Source organism: Chiloscyllium plagiosum, unplaced genomic scaffold (genome assembly GCF_037043375.1).
Source record: "Chiloscyllium plagiosum isolate Xiang-an unplaced genomic scaffold, Cpla_swu_hap1 HiC_scaffold_37, whole genome shotgun sequence".
In the NCBI taxonomy this organism is placed as follows: Eukaryota; Metazoa; Chordata; class Chondrichthyes; order Orectolobiformes; family Hemiscylliidae; genus Chiloscyllium; species Chiloscyllium plagiosum.
The window spans coordinates 23,205,936-23,223,492 of record NW_028270175.1 but is presented as its reverse complement, the minus strand read 5'-3'; the positions used below and the strand labels follow the sequence as shown (position 1 = coordinate 23,223,492).

Sequence of the window (17,557 nt, the reverse complement as noted above, 5' to 3'; positions counted from 1 at the left end):
TTGAAATGTCCATCAGCCATGATTGAATGGCGGAGTGGACTCAATGGGTTGAATGGCCTTACTTCCACTCCTATGTCTTATCGTCTTATGGTCCATCCAAGAGTCTGAATCATATGGAGGTCAGATCAGGTAAGGATGACAGATTTCCTACCCTAAATGACATTAGTGACTCAGACGGGTTTTTCTTGTACAACGATCAGCAGTGGTTATATAGTTACCATCAGAATAGATTATTTTCATTGCAGATTTTTATCGATCCAATTCCATTATCTGCCACAGTGAGTTTTAAAACCATGTCCCCAGAATACTAGTTTGAGTGTCTGTGTTAGTAGTCCAGTGACAACATCATGACACTACTGCCTCCCCAACTGTAGAACAAATATTGGCCAGAAATACCAGAAATAACCCCCCCCCGCTCTTCTTTGAAATAGCACCTTCTTCAAAAGGAATGAAAGTGGCAGGCAGAAATGTAAAAGAGATGAAAAGATCAGGAATGATATGAGTAGTGAAAAAGGAACTTGAATATGGTAGAATGGAAGCAAAGATAGGCCACAGATCAGAAATAGATGATAAGAGGAAGGTGATGGAATAACTGAATGCATTACAACCTTACATAAAATATATGAAAAACAAGTGTATTCAAGGTCATATTGACTGATGCGATTTCATAATTTATTGCATGACAATGTTACCAAATGAAGTGAGAAGATTAATGAGCATAGTCATATATTATAATCAAAAATTGGCTCTTTGTCAACATCAAATTTCTTATTCTGGTTTGGGTTTGAAAGCTTGCCCATTTGTATGGAAGAAACAGAACTGTTGAGCTTCCTTTTACCATTCTCTGCTTTCTCATGTTTGTGCAATGAGCAGCAACATCACAGTTCTGAAGAGACAAAGTCAATTGTAACAGTATGATGTGATCTTTCTACTCACGTATTAGACACCGGCCAGCAAAGATTCCTTTCAAATACTGGAAGTTGAGAATGGTGCCAGCACCCTGTCACAAGTCGGTACACATACGTCCGAGATAGAGCCCTGAACCGAGCGCTAAAATTATCGGCCACTCGAAAAGCTTTTATGACACTGTCGAGAAATGTTTTTGAAAAATAAATTCTGTATCAGATTCAGGGTACAAATCACAATTGAAAGACAGTCTGATAAGCCCATTGTTATTCACATAAATGGGCATAAGTTATGATTAAAACTCACTTTTGCAAATATGTCTTTTTTATAAATATGTTATCAGTAACAGTTTAAAACAAGGCTTATCTTACGGGCCCTTTCCCAAGTACCTAAATAAATCCATCAGGTATTTATATTTAATAATCTTGCAACAAAAATTATTATTAATTCTTTATATAACGAGCTGAGGAAATCTTATATATTTTATGTACAAATATAAGTATTAATTTTTTTAAAGCTTGTCCACTCCATACACTTGCTGTCGACAAATTTAAATTTCCTATGTCATGGCTTAGACTCATGGCTTTTATGAGCATATTTAACAGTGAAAACACAGCTAAGTATTTCGGCCCTGCTGAAATCAGGAACACAAACAAATGGGGCCGTAAGATGTTCGTCAGCTGGTGTGGTGCTGGTTTACTGAGACGACCCTGACACCAGCATTTTGGTCAAGGGCTGGCTAACTATAGTTTATCAAGACACAGACTTGGATTTTCCAGTCAACTTCCACTTTCTACATCACGTGAGGTAAATGGACAGTTTAACAGCCAGGAGGTATAAGCCAGAGGTCCAGTACTACAGGTAAATCTTCAAGACTTTTCCTGTTTGGGTGCAAGTGGTCACTGTTCCTAAAGAAATCCCCCACCGCAACTTCTACCACCTGGCCTGGCTCATTCCCCAATACCAGGTCCAATATGGCCCCTTCCCCCGTCGGATTATTGACATACTGCTCTAGAAAACTCTCCTGGACGCTTCTTACAAATTCTGCCCCATCCAGATCACTGACACTAAGTGTATCCCAGTCAATGTTGGGAAAATTAAAATCTTCCATCACCACCATCCTGTTGCCTCTACATCTTTCCATAATCTGTTCACCTATTTGTTCTTCTACCTTATGCTCACTGTTGGGAGGCCTGTAATACAGCCCCAGCAATGTAACTGCACCCTTCTTATTTCTCAGCTCCACCCATAATGCCTCACTACTCAAGCCCTCCATAGTGTCCTCCTTTAGCACAGCCGTGATATCATCCCTGACCTGCAATGCAACTCCTCTCCTCCTTTTACTTCCCTCCCTGTCCTGCCTGAGGCATCTATATCCTGGAACATTTAGTTGCCAATCATGCCCTTCCTTCAAATAAGTCTCTGTGATTGCAATAACAACATCATACTCACAGGCACCAATCCAAGCCCTAAGTTCATCTGCCTTACCAACTATATACTCCTTGCATTGAAGCATATGCATTTTAGGCCACCAGTTCTTTTGAGTTCATCTGCTCTCTGCCTATTCTTCCCCTCATTAAAGCTAACTTCATGATTCTTAAAGTGATGATCACTGTAGCTCACTGATTTCTCAGTTGGACTCAGGGTCTTTCTTGGTTGTTTTGGGTTTTAACATTCATTTCACTCAGCATTTTGGAATGGGTTTGTTCTGCTCTTACAACAGAAAATTTGAGATAGCAACCCTACAGAGAAAGGGGAGAGAGAAAAATTAATGCAGCTAATTTCTGGAGGTCTTCTTGTTTCACTCCCCTCACAGAATCTGTGTTAAACTGAATTTGACCAGACAGTTGTTGCAATGCTGAGTTCTCCTGAACCCACAAGAAATAGTGCTAACTTGTAAATGCCTCAAGAAGTAACAAAATCTCATATGCACTAGTGAGCTTTGCTTGTTTTTTCCAAAGCTGCAAACATATACTCGTGCATTCTCCTCTTTTCAAAGCAGTGTCAATTTTTCCTCATTCTGTCCATATCCCAAAAGTGATCTCTTACATGAAACAGCCAACAAAATGGACATGGGATTTCCATGCATCAAGGGAGAGCTGAGCTTGATATCATTTGGAGACAGAATTTATGATTTAGCAATTCAGGAGAGTAGAATTAGAAAGAAACCAAATGAACTGTTCTTTCAGAGAGTCCACAGGCTGAATGGCCTCCTTCTGAGCTGTAACAATTTTGCAATTGTGAGATATTAGGCTAATTAGAGTATTTCCAAAATTGGTCAGCAGTGGGGGGAGAAGTTCAAATGTGAGCACAGAGAGGGCCTCTGGATCTAAGAGCAACAACAACAACTTGCATTGATAAAGCACCTTTAATCTAATAAAAGTTCCCAAAGGCACCATCACAGAACGATCAGCAGATGTTCCAGCATTTGTGTCAAAGTAATTTCTGCAAACATTGAATTCAGTATTTTGCTAATTCCGGGATGTGTCCCTTTGGTTCCCAGCTGTTATTTATTAGAATTTGAACATTGACTTCTAACAAACATTAACTGTTGATAAGCAGACCTTGTTGGGTTTCCTGAGGCACTTTCAAGGAAGTAGATGTTGACAATAATGAGGTGTGATTATCCCACAAATGGCAACTTGGCTGCAGATCAAATTTTAATTTAAATCTGATTTTTATGGATTTGTGTCACCCAAAGTTATTCAGGAATATGGGACAAGGACAGGTATTGGAAGCTTGGTTGCCACAATCTCATTGAAGGGTTCAGAAGGCTCAATATTAAAGGCCATCACCCCTCCTCAGGATGGACAGGAGATTGTTGGTAGCGCATGTTAAGAAATGAAATAAAGGAGAGCGTGTCCCCACTCTGTTACGTACGTGCCTGCTGCCATTTTTTCTAGCTGTAGATTTCAAGGTATTTGAGCATCAGAGAGATGGGATTCCTCACCAACATAGTGAACCTAGGCTCCCACAGTAAAGTTGAAAGTGTGATTTAAAGTTGACGCTTGCTGCAGTGGATTTCTTTGACTCAGGAATACTGGCAATGGAAGGAAGTTGGGAGCTGTTGGCCCTTCAGATCAAGTGTCTTTGACAATCCTCCTTGTGTGCGGAAGAGCAGGACTTTCAGACCCAGGGGCCCTTCACTGCTTTTGTCTCTTCTCTGTCAACCAAAATCTTTCTCCAGCTCCATCCAATAGCTAGGTTCCGCCAGACCCAATGGCCTCTATTTCTGACCTATCATCTTACCCATAGATTGAGTTGCAAATTTTTAAAAGTCACTCATGGTATGTGGGCTTTGCTGGCTGGGCCAGCATTTGGTCGCTATCCCTAATTGCACTGGAACTGTGAATTGCAAGGCCATTTCGGAGGGTCTGGAGACATGTGACGGCCAGGTAAGAATGGTAGGTTGCCTTTTCTGAGATTAATGATGGTTCCCAGATGGAGTCAACTCTCCAACTAAACTGTGCGGCTGCTCCCAGAGTCATTCATTACCTGTCTGACCAGTGTATGGCTGGAGAAATAAGAGAGAACATAGGCCATTGCCTCCCCAGATTTTCTCCAGAAACTTCACCTTATAGTTGAATCTTTTACCATTTAGTTTCACCAACACATGACAGGCAGGAATTCCCACTCTATTCCACATCCTTTGTTTGTTGACCCCCAGCTCTCTCCACCTGCTGTACAATTTTTCTTTTTAACACAATAACTGCCAATACATCATCACATGTACATACAGACCAAGATGTGCCCATGCAGTTACAACTTACGAGGGAAGCCAAGACAGAAGTTTCGGTTCTCACATAACCAGGTTTCAAAAGTGCTGAGACGATTCCATTGCTGATATGGCTTAATCCTACAAATCATCTTTACTTTGGATATCCTTTCTTAATATCCAAACCAAAACAGTACATTGCTGTGGCCTAATCAATACAGAGTCAATACCTCCTCACTTTTGTATTCAAAATTCAGAACCTGATTTGACCTTAAGCCATGTCTTACCCCAATTCTGCCTGTAAATATGCATGTCTGTTCCTTTAGATATCTGTTCTTCCATTCCAATTAAAAAGTTATGACTCAGGGTATATTTCCAGACCCTTGCCTTCTTTGTAAAATATATCACTTTGCATTCGTTTGCATTGCATTGTAATCCCTGGGCCCGCCACACACCTCGTCAATATCCATTTCTCTCCATCCCCCCATGTACAGTGACCTTCTGCCTTTCAGTTTTCTGGGGTTCCATTGAAAAAAGGTTGAGATAAAAGGGTCCACTTGCATGATGGATGTTGATCAGCTTGACTCCCAATACCAAATCCCTGTTCAGTTAACTCCCCAAGCCAGGCAAGCTGTGAACCACACCCAGAGGTACAGGGATCAGTTAATTCTACCCAGGACTGCAGGGGTTGTGGAGACACAGAGTGAGTGCTTTAGAAATGGAAGAGTGAGCTTACAAGCTAACATTGCATAGGCAAATACCTGGGAGAACAGTGAAAAAGTCATATTAATAGTCATGCTATCGTTATTGTAAAACTAAAAAACATCAGTAGAAGCAATGGAGACAGGAGGAAAAACAGTTTTACAGAGCGAGTAGTCAGGATCTGAGTTGGATGAGGTAAGATACTCTTCCAGAAAGCCAGGGACACAACGAGCCAAATGGTCTCCGTCTGAGCTATAAATGTGCCATGACTATTCAAACATTACAATAAGCTGATATAAAGCATTTAATAAGCTGATATAAAGCATTTTTGTCTGATCTAACATTTGGTATCAAGGCTAATTTCATTTTGGTTTAAAAATGTTACCTGTTTTCAGGCATCTCTTGCTAAAGGATCTCTACATATATTTAGGGAGGTCTTCTGACGCATTGGCTGGTGTCCCTGCCTCTGAGCCAGAAGTAGTGGGTTCCATAAAAGGGCATCAACTTGTAAATCATTCCAATGCAAGCCAACGACAGACAAAAAGTTGAGAGACATTTTGAATCAACTATTTAATGGAAAGAAATTGGGGCCTCTACCATCATTATCCATGGCCCAAGACTATAACATGGCTGTAAAAGTCTATGTTGTCACAACGGCTTGAATTGACCACAATCTGTAAGATACCAACATGCACAATTAACTAACTAGTATGCGCTTTTGCTCAATCTCACTTCCAACATTATAATGTAGAAAAAGTTACTTTATTAGCAAAGTAATGGTCTAAATTTTGTCCAACTATTCAGCTAAGGCTGGATTTCTGGCCTGACACCAAGTTGAATGTTTCTAGTTGAATTAATGCAAGCCCCAAACTTGCTTGGCTCATCCTCAATGCTGAATGAAGTTGTATTGAAATAAAAGCCAAGAAAGAAAAGCAACGCCAAGAAAACAAAATCAATCAATACTAACATGTGTTTGTAATTATACAATACACTATGGTCAATTCCTCTTTTAGTAAGAGATCAAGTCCTATCTCTGATCAACTGAAGTTAGTTGAGCTTGACTGAGGACATGGGGTCAGAACTCCATATTGGAATAGCTAGAGGGTGAGAAATAATTTGGATTTTGATTGATTGATAGAGACTGCAAAAAGCACAGGTCTCACAGGTTGGAGCAAGCTCATGTATCAAATGAATCAAAATCTTTAGCGCCATAGATCAAGTTGAGTAATGACTAGATCATAGTTTTTAAAGGAAATTTTGTTTTTTTAAGATTACTTACAGTGTGGAAACAGGCCCTTTGGCCCAACAAGTGCACACCGACCCGCTGAAGCGCCAGCCACCCAGACCCGTTCCCCTACGTTTACCCCTTCACCTAACACTACGGGCAATTTAGCACGGCCAATTCACCTAACCTGCACATTTTTTTTGGACTGTGGGAGGAAACCGGAGCACCCGGAGGAAACCCACGCAGACATGGGGAGAATGTGCAAACTCCACACAGTCAGTCGCCTGAGGCAGGAACTGAACCTGGGTCTCTGGCACTGTGAGGCAGCAGTGCTAACCACTGTGCCACCGTGCCGCCCATACCACTGTGCCACCGTGCCGCCCATCCAGCATTGAATTGACTAAGTCAGTAAATACATCACCCAGCATTGGTTCCCAACTACACAGTCCAGATAGATCCCAGTTTCCACCATCAGTTCATGCTGAGACCTCATCACAGACTGGGTCTGACAATTAATTTCAGTACCATTAGTTAGCGGAGGTAGAAGTCAATCAGATTTCCCAGACCTGACCATTCACTATAGAATTCTAAGAAATGCAAATCATAAATTTTGATCAAATATTTTGTTACACTGGACTACACTACAATGGATACAATGGTAACACAGTTATTGGTACTAGACTAGCAATTCAGAGGATCTGAATTCAAGTCCTATAACAACAAGTTGTAAAGAATGTTTTCTTACTTAGGCATTGTTCCTTTGGTTTTGTGTGGGACAATGGGCAGCAAGAATCCATTACTGACTTTGGATCCAATGCAATCTCTTTCACTCCAGCTCAGGTTTTGTCCTGCTCTTGAAAGTCCTCCTAAAAATGCACCGAAATAGACCTTCTTTGGTCAGTTCCGTCATCATCTTCCTTCCGGTGATGTCCAATTTACTCTGGTAAGATGTCCATCAGGAAGCAACCACACGTCTTGTCAGTCTCAGGTGTTCCTCTGTCACAATATCCTATGGGTGCTCCAATACTTCTTTGTTGGTGATATTGTCTCTCCATGTGAAGCCCAGGATCTTACACAGGCTACACATGTAGAATTTACAGGATGCCACCAGAAAAATGTCCATGAAAAGACCAGGCTAACTAACATCCAGGGAAGGAATTCATCTGTCCTTTTCAGCTTGAGCCAACTAGAATCGGCAATGGTTCATTTTCTTGGAACAAGCTTCCCACATGTCAGGAAAATAAAGATGTTCTTCCATGACCCAAAACGAAAATATTGTCACTAGTGCAAATAGTAATAAGTTTAAATTAGGATGAATTGTGAATAGGACCTAAATTGTTAACGCCCACGTGGTTAATGATTGAATTTTCCTTTGGTATAACAATGTCTATGTATTTAATATAATAAAGCATCTGAGGTTGCACCTAATCAGACTGTGCATTCACATAGAGAACACTAAAGTCTCACAACTGAAAGCTGAGATGCTTCATGACATAATTGAACTAGAAGGATGGAATTTTTATGTATTGACCTAGGGAACACGGGTGATCAGGAAGGGTCAAGCAGCAAGCTTTAGTGGAGTCAGGAGAAGCTGCTCAGCATCTCCCTGCTCACGGTGAAGTATCTTACCTGTTCTAAATAAAAATTTGTTTGGTGAAGGCTTCCAGCAATGCTACTGGATGGGCTCCATATAGATCACGCATTCTGGCATCAGCAGCTTAGCTGTTCCAATAGGGAGCCTCAAATTGATGCTATCCCTTCTGCCGATTTGAACCTGCAACGGGCCTAAATGCTTCAGGTACATAGCCTTGGCATCTCTCAAATTCTTCTTGACCAGTATGCCTTCCTGCATACGATGAACATGCATGCCACACTCACCATGTTGGATGTGTTTAGCACTGCTGCCTCACAGCGCCTGAGACCTGGGTTCAATTCCTGCCTCAGGCGACTGACTGTGTGGAGTTTGCACGTTTTCCCCGTGTCTGCGTGGGTTTCCTCCGGGTGCTTCGGTTTCCTCCCACAGTCCAAAGATGTGCAGGGTCAGGTGAATTGGCCATACTAAATTGCCCGTAGTGTTAGGTAAGGGGTAAATATAGGGGTATGGGTGGGTTTCGCTTTGGCGGGTCGGTGTGGACTTGTTGGGCCGAAGGGCCTGTTTCCACACTGTAATCTAATCTAATCTAATTCCTGTTGCCACAAGGTTTGCACCAAAACAAAGGCCCGTGCTATTGAGTTCCTTGATCATAGTCCTAACATTGCTCTAAGGGTTTTAATAACTGTTCAGTCAATTCTTAATGGCATTAAAAACCTTATACCATAAATTGCAAACATCTTTCACCACAATAACATTCCCAAAGTTCTTCGCATCCAATGAGGTATTTTCAAAGTGTGGAACACCAAGATGTGCACTGCAAGGGTCCACTAACAGCAAAAAGGGCAAACAACGCCCATCAGCCATGATTGAGCCATGATGGCGGAGTGGACTCGATGGGCCAAATGGCCTTACTTCCGCTCCTATGTCTTATGGTCTTAACCAGATCAGTTTTTTAGGGGGGAGGTGATGTGGGTTGAGAGGAAAATGTCAACCTCAACTATGGAAAAGTCGAGATTGAAAAAATACCTGTTTTTTTCCCCTGAGTTGAAAAAATATCCCTGCTGTGCTTCCAGATAACATTATGGGATATTTTATATCTACCCCCAAGAAAGCAACAGGAAATTTAGTGTAATGGAAGACAGCAACTTCGAGAATACAGTTCTCCCGCACTGCACTGTAGTGTCAGCCAAGATTACGTGCTGAAATCTTTTAAGTGTGACTTGAATCTTTGACTCTGATTCAGAAGCAAGAGTACCACTGTCCAACCTACATGCCAATTAGGGGTGGTGCTTCGATTCTAATACAGTTTCCAACAAATGGTCATTGTATCAAGTTTAAAAATGTAAACTTCTCTTCCAATCCTGTAACAAAATGCTTGTAAATTTTATTGCTGTCGATTTTGGAATGAGAGTATAACTTTCAACTGGCTTAATTCTCAGAGTCAACGTATTGATTAGGATGCATTAGAGAAAAAAAAAATCCACACAGACTCATCAGTTACTGTAATAATTGTAAAGATATTACTGGAAGGTCTGGCAGAGAGCCAAAGTTTTCAATGCAGTTTGGCAATCACCAACTGTTCTCACATATACTGCCTCTGTTCACCATACCCCATAGAATGAACCCTGACGTTTGATCTTTATTGATTCTTTGAAAAACAATTTGATGGCATTGAAGATTTTGCCATGGCCCAGGTAACTTTGTGAACTATCCTCTGTTGCCTATGCCCTCTTGTTAGAAGAGTCTTCATTCATCATGCTGTTGGCTGTTCCTCACAGCTCACCACAGAAAAAATTGGATTTTTAGTCTCACTTCAGTGACCATAGTTTGGATGATAACACCTATTAAAAATATTTGACAAAGCACCAGAAGTCATTCAGCTTTCTGATTGCAATACATGCTCAACCTTGCATCCGCTGGTTAAATCCTTTGGCAGTCACCTACCCTGATGACTCATTTATACCAGAATGGAACTGAATCAAGCTAAGGTCCCTGGGTTAATACTGGCCTACTGTGATTCAGCAGCAGCAGATAATCAATCAAACCCTGCATGAGGGAGGAAAATTAGCCAAAGATTCTGCTTGTGATTCCTACACAGCCATTCTTTGCTAGAAAGGCACCTAATGTGAGCACAAGTTAGGAATTGACTGTGGTGCCCCAACTGTCAAACAACCAGATAAACTTCATTATTCGGGTTTACACACAAGAAAAGACAACTTGGGAGAGGAAGTGAAGAGATACCACTGACCTTGAAACTAAAGCCCAGCAAGGGTCATGCAGGAGAGGCTCTGTGATCTTTCACATTTGGAAATTAAGGGTTCAAGCTTTCTTGCTGCTTATGATGAACAGAACAATAATGTACAGGAGGACATTCAGCCCATTGTGCAGATGTTGGGTATTTGAAAAGGCAATCCAATTAGCCTCATTTATCTGTGCTTTCATCATAGTATTTTGTTTTATTTTTTATATATACATTCTATTCCCTTTTGCTTTGGCTTCTTGAACTTGCCTCCACCACTGTTACAGGTACTTCCTCCATGACATGCTTCTTAAAAATGTGGGACATAGAAGTGGACCTAACACTTCAGCTCAGGCTTAATCAGCCACTTATAACATGTGCACATTATTTTCTTGCCAGATTGCTAATCTTTTAAACTCTCTGTTTCAGCATGATATGCATTCAGAAAGATTAAAAGAATGACTTTAAAAACAGTTGCCTCACTGTTACTTAACGAATTTCCAAAACACTTGAACTGCTGTGCAGACATATGAGTCCTTAGTTCAGTAAAGATTTTAAAATGTTTCTTCCAAATGCACTTTTGCAGACAAAGAAAACAGCCAAGCTGAAGACTGCAGCATCAAATGTTGAACAGACATTTTCAGATATCATCCAGAGAGAAACAGGGACATGTAATGCAGTAGCCCAGTAATCAATTCCGCAAATCATTGTTGTTCTCAGGATTTTAATCAATTAAAAATCCATGGGCACCCCCTCTCTGGTAAATAACAGGCAATTTAGGATTGATACAAAGACTGGCTACATTCAAGTCTTGTCTGTCCAATTCTATCCTTTTTAAATGGTGTAACGAATGTTGATTGAAGTTTGCTCATTAAAAATAACATTTCATCAGAGCAGTAGTGTGTTATTCCAGTGAACAGACATTGTACATTCATTCTTGCAACTGTGATATTGATCCATCTGGGAAAAATTGTAATTTTCTTCAAGCCAGTCAGAACTCAATAACTGATGAGATTTATTTGTTTGTTAAGGCAATTCAAGATTCTGCAAAGAAAGGCGAACACTTCAGATTTTGAAACACTTTTGAACACCATTCTACTTGTAAGGATGAACTTAAAATTATTGATCAGTATCTGTCCATTATTGCTGAGCAAAGTAATCTCTTGAATTGGACACCAGATTACAAGTAGGATCATAACTTTGAGAAGGGTGCAGGAACCATTTGTGGGGGTGTGGATAGGCTTTTGATACAATATCACCTTCCTTGCACCAGCGTCGGGAATCTGTGGTGTATTAAGGACTGATGTGGTTTTCAATCTTGACTGATCAAACTTTATTGGTAGGTCGACGGCTTATTTCATATTATTTAAACTTGTATTAACATTGTATTCAAAAGGAAAGCATCATTCAATTGACAACTTTTCTTGCAAAAACCTTTAAATTTTGTTGAAGTGTATCTCTGTTTTGCTTTTTGTTATTATTGGCAATTGAATTATAAGTACTATAATTCTCGGTAGCATTTTTCACTAAATTTAAAGTAAAAAGTTCCTGGTTATTAAGTTTGCTGACACTGATCTAAGAATATTACAGATGAAGAAAGCAGCTTCTTCAGAAACCATTACTACACCTGGAATTCAATCTATATCAATTTGCTTTAGTGATGGCTTTTGCACAATCAAGTCAGCCTACCTTTTGAACTAACCTGATCGGCTCGGGTTTCAAATGGAAGTTAAGTGCGTTGACAAGCAGCTCTGCTGAAAATGGTGGCTTTCCTTCCTTTCTCTGAATGTCAAGGTGAGCAGAATTACACAGAGCATGAACACCACTGTCCGTACGACTGGAGATCGCAATATTGACTTCATTAACTGGCCGGAGGTTCTGCACTGCGTTCTAGTATTTGTGGAAAACAAAGTTCAGTAAGTTGCAGCACAACATCCAGTCCACTAACATCTCTGTACTAGAAAACAAGATCAAGGGCTGTGGTCCAGCTTGCCACACGCGTTCAAGATTGAAGCGAGTTAACATATGGCAACATAAATCAGAAGGAAGGACTGGGTGACACCAAGCGGATTTTGAAAGCTTGATAATTAGTGAAAAACAACTTGGTAACTACTATCAGCAACAGTATCAAATAAGCACTTAAGCCTTAGTTCACAAAGCCTTGCTCTGCTATTTTATTGGAGGCTTTGAACATGTTAAAGACTCTGTAAAAAGGCAGGGAGAGCCACTTGACATGAAAATGTTTAAGGCTTTACACAGTCAAACTGTCAACTGTGATTTCTACAGTAAGAGGAGGTAAGGAGACCTACAGTTTGAGGTTAAGGAAAGATGTTAGAGGAAAAGAATGTGTGGTGTCACCTCACCAGGGCTCCCCTGCTACGTTCCAAGCTGAAAAGTGAGATTGGGAAATGAAGCAATGTTCTGTGAAGGTTTTCCAAGTGGCAATACTTACTGAAAGATGGTGTTCACCAGAACCTTTCTCTCAGCAGAAAGGCAATGCAACTTGAGGAACCCTTAAAGCTGGAAAATGGTGGTATAATTGCCTATAATTCTAAACAGGCTGCACATTTGTTTAAACATATAAAACACCAACTTCTCTTCACACACAAACTTTGTTTTCGATTTCTCTCTTGACATTCAACTAAAACTTTAAAGAAGCCAGATGGATGACTTCAAATGTAATTTTATTAAAACAGCTTTTCTTTAAACAGATGCTTTTATTAGACTGAATGCAGAGAACGTCATGAACCAGTCTACAGCTTCACTCTAAGGCAAAGAAAACTGCAGCAATTTTGCCAAAAGAAGAAGCATTTGCATGGTTTGCCAGGCTTCTGTATCCACTTTTCATGGAGAATGGAAAATACTTGGAAGAAGAGAAGCAAATCAAATATTCATGACTGACATATGTCTTTGTATTTTTCTCTCCCTGTAGTGTAGTAGACATATTGCTGTAATTATTGGGTTTGGAAGGTACTATGAAAAATGCTCTCTTGCTCCACAAAGGTTTGTCAGGCCATCTTCATCCAAGTATTTGGTGACAACATTGCAGGAAACTTTGTTCAAGTTGCTCATCTGAAGGACCCCATCCAGCTTTTGGTCCATAGCAGGGCATGACCCTGAAGGCAGAATTTTACAGACTGTGGGTGGGGGTTAAAAGGTTGGTGGGGCAGCAGTAAAGCACTGGCAGCAATATTGGGGTGGTATATTGAGTAGTCCCACTGCTGAGGACACTCCCCATCTCGCTGAATGGAGAATGGCAGCCAAATTTAAATAACTAATGACCTCATTAAAGGTGACATATCCCCCTGGACGTTAGCATTTTCATTTCCAAAAACAGTTAGAAATAATTGTGAATGACACATACTTGTCCAACTCATCTTGTATACTTTAACTGGAGCTCGAGTACTGCTCAAGAGACTCATAGAGTCATAGAGATGTACAGCACGGAAACAGACCCTTCGGTCCAACCCGTCCATGCCGACCAGATATCCCAACCCAATCTAGTCCCACTTGCCAGCACCCGGCCCATATCCCTCCAAACCCTTCCTATTCATATACCCATCCAAATGCCTTTTAAATGTTGCAATTGTACCAGAAGCCCAGGAGAAGGTCCTGTTATTTATTCCCCTCACAGTAATATCAGATCAATGATTTAATATTCCACAGGTGGCACGTCCTCCAGATTTGCAACGTACATTGTAAATTCAAGCCCTGGAAGAGGGGCTCAAATTATTGGTTGAAGGACATGAGTGCCAAACTTGAGAAGAGTAAGAGAAAATGAGATACATTTTAATCTTAAAGCAGGCAATTGCTAAAGCCTTCTGGCAATACATGGCCACACAAATATAAGAACTGTGCATGTGTACAACACATGCAAGCGTCACTGGACTGAACTCCAATCTGTGACTGGGCAGCTCAAGTTTCGGATTTTTCTTTTATTGAGATCCCTGTTTTTTTTTCATTGGCACTGCTCCTAAACACACAGCAGTTCCACATCCCAAGAACAAAGACTTTCTGTTGAAAGACATGAAATAATTGGAAGACACGCACAAATCAACACGTGATATCAAGGTTTGATTTCACAGTAAATGTTGAGAGTGGGGAAAGGGGAGGTTTCTATAGGCAGTCAGGCTCTGTCCTGGAAAGGTTCTTGAAGCAGCTCACTTGTGACAGCCTAGATTAAGGGCCACTGAGTCATCAAAGCTCAGCCACAAATTTAAAAAAAAAGTGGACGATGCTGGAAATACATTTTCGGTTTATCATCTGACAGAATAATCAGGTTGACACTCTTAGAATGGCTTTGCTAATAGCCCTGCCATACATGCCAAGTGATTGTAATGCAACCCTGTGTGTTCAGTGCAGCTTTTGTTTCATTTCCTTATGGTTGCCTCACAACACAGACTGTTAAATTACTACAAACCCAGGTAACAATGTGGAATATTATAGCTGGAATTAGTGGTGCTCGAGAGAGTTACTGAGGCACGAACACCAGCAACTGTCACAATTTCAGCAACACCATGGTTCTTTAGAGAAACCTACCTGGATGCAAGGGAATGGTGATGAGTGAAATTTAGCCTCATTTCATTAATCAGCAAAGAGGAAGACATTTATTTCCTATTCTGTCATGTTTCAGAGTGGGGGAGCAGAATTATTCACCTACAGATTACTCTCCAATACAAATATGTAGGACAAAAATTAAGCCTTTATAAAACACAACAGAGGCCTATGCTGGAGTATAATTCTGAACACCACAGTTGTAATAACCCCTACCAGACCCAAGAAGAATCCCTAATTAATCTCCCTGTGGAGCTCATTGACTATGTGTTCCCTTGGTAACATGGTCTTTAAGGCAGAACCAGAGAAGGGCATGTGAAACAGTCTAAGACTGGGACTAGCCTATATATGCCAAAAGGAATGGCTTTATTTTAAACGATAAATGGTGTTCCTTTTTAGTTGGGCTTCCGGAGTTTTACATTGGTAACAAGAATAAAGTATCAGACCTTCCAAAGAACCCACTAAGATTGTGAAGAGGAAGTATTGGAAATGATGTGGATTTGGAGGATTGGCTCCGGGACACCAAAAGAATGAGATACGTTTGGCAAGCAAATGGAATAAAAGGGGATCATTAACTAAAAGTAATTTTCCTGACTTCTGTGGGGTTCCTGCTTTCAGCATCAGAAAGAGGTTATCTTACCAGGCAAACCCAGAGTCAAAATCCTTTGACAAACTGAGATATGGTATTAGACCACTATGTCCCCAAATCATATGTTAACTTGCAGTGTTACATGTTTAACATGGCAAATAGAACTCCTAGGGAACCAGTTACTAAACTCTTGTTGAGACTGCAGAAATTGACGAAATGCTGATTATGGGTCAGCACTTCAGGGGAAAACGTCCAGGATTGTTTATAGTTTGTGGAATTAATAATATTGCGACCTAAAGGAAGCTCTGACTAAATCAGATCGGACTTCAAGAAAGTCACAGAACAGGCCTTTTCCCATGAAAATGCAGAGAAAACGGACACAGGAGCTTCAGGGGTCCATAGACAGGACTTTTTCCAACCTTGGGCGACACCCATCTCTCAGAGCCCAATGGACAATATTCCAGCTCCTTTTTGTTGCCAAGGAAGGGTACTTGGAGTTGAGGCCACAAGGTTCCAGACTTGGTTAGGAAGTTTCTCTACAATACAGCGAGGAGGAAGAACATCCATGCTGTCTTCGTAGTCATAGAGCTCACCCTAGACAAATGTTACCAAAGCAGGAGAAATGTGACTGCTCAGGCCAAAAGGACAAAGCCACCTCAAATAAATAAATAATTTGCTTTGCAAATGGATCAGCCCAAGGATGAGGAATTGATGACAGCTAAATTACATCACTTCTCCCATAATGGCCCCAATTAAGATAAAACTCCAAGGAAATGACCACACTCGCGATATGGAGGTAGACATAGGTGCTATATATCTATTGCTGGGCAGCAAACCTTTAGAAAACTCCAATGAGGCATCTTGCCTATGAAAAACCAAGGCTAAATTGGTCACATGCACTGGGGTGCTCTTAAGTATTATCAGGACCACCGTAACCCTTGTTACGGGCAAGCAGCAGTCAGTCTTAATTCCCTTAATGGTAGAACAAGGGCCAGTTTCTAACATTTTGGGAAGGGACTAGCGATGCAAAATCCTCCCGGTTCTTGAAAATGGGCACTGGCGATCTAGATTAAGTAATTGGGAAGTATTCTGCAGTGTTTCAAGGGTAAGACAAATGGCAGTGAGACCACAACTATGTAGAACCAAAGGCCTGACTTAACTATTTCAGGGTATGACCAGTCTCCTATGTCCTATGAGCCAAAGTAGATTGGATCGTGGGGAGGATCTTAGCATCAAAAACTCAATGCAATTTGCCGAATGGACTGCATCCATTGTCCTAATTGTGAAACCTGACAACTTGGTCTGTTTCTGTGAGGTTACGAGTTGTCAGTAAACAGAACATCGTGTTTAGTCAGATACTCTACGTCACACATCGAAGACTTTCACAAAAAGCTGGCTGGAAGTCACACATTTCTACATTGAATACGAGCCATGGCTACCTCTAACTGAGCTTGAGGGGGTCATCCAGGAAGTCCACCACCATAAATACTCACAAAAGAACTGGACAACTGCACTCACTCACCGTCTTGAGGTGACTTCAGCTTGTGCCATCTTTCAAAGGGTAATGGAGAACATCCGCTAAGCAGTGCCCAGACAGGCAGCCTGTCTGGATGGCATTTTAATCTCAGGAGCTACTGTAAAGGCAAATATGGAGAGCGTGGAAAAGATCTTACGGCATTTTCTGAGGGTGGCATTTGGCTAAAAAAGGGAAAAACGTGTGTTCCAGGTAATGGAGATCACGTACTTCAGGTACAGAGTCGACAAGGATGAATTATACCCTGTCAAAGAGAAGGTGAAAGGAACACAATGGAATTGACATTTTTCCTATGTTTCAAAAATTACCAGACGGAGATGTGGTCCACATAAGGCACTTTGGTGAAATCCCAGAGCTGTCCTTTAAAATCAAACAGAACCAGTATTGTACACAATCAAAACCAAGAAGATCACAAAAACAGAAGAACACAACCACCTCCAGCAGGAACCCTCCGCAGAGGCGCGCTTTTCTGTCCCCACCAGTCTGTGATCAGACCGAG

At 41.0% G+C, this 17,557-nt stretch overlaps 1 protein-coding gene across 3 annotated transcripts in view; it reads right to left on the bottom strand.

Moving 5' to 3' along the window:
• pusl1 (pseudouridine synthase like 1) overlaps nt 1-17,557 on the bottom strand; it is an 89,697-nt gene that overhangs the window by 58,188 nt on the left and 13,952 nt on the right. For all 3 annotated transcript variants that reach the window (XM_043675830.2, XM_043675832.2, XM_043675831.2), the window contains exons 3-4: nt 12,084-12,271; nt 937-1,086 (exon numbers count right to left, since the gene is read on the bottom strand). In XM_043675830.2, coding sequence (XP_043531765.1) covers nt 937-1,086; nt 12,084-12,271 — 338 coding nt within the window. The remainder of the gene's footprint in view (nt 1-936; nt 1,087-12,083; nt 12,272-17,557) is intronic.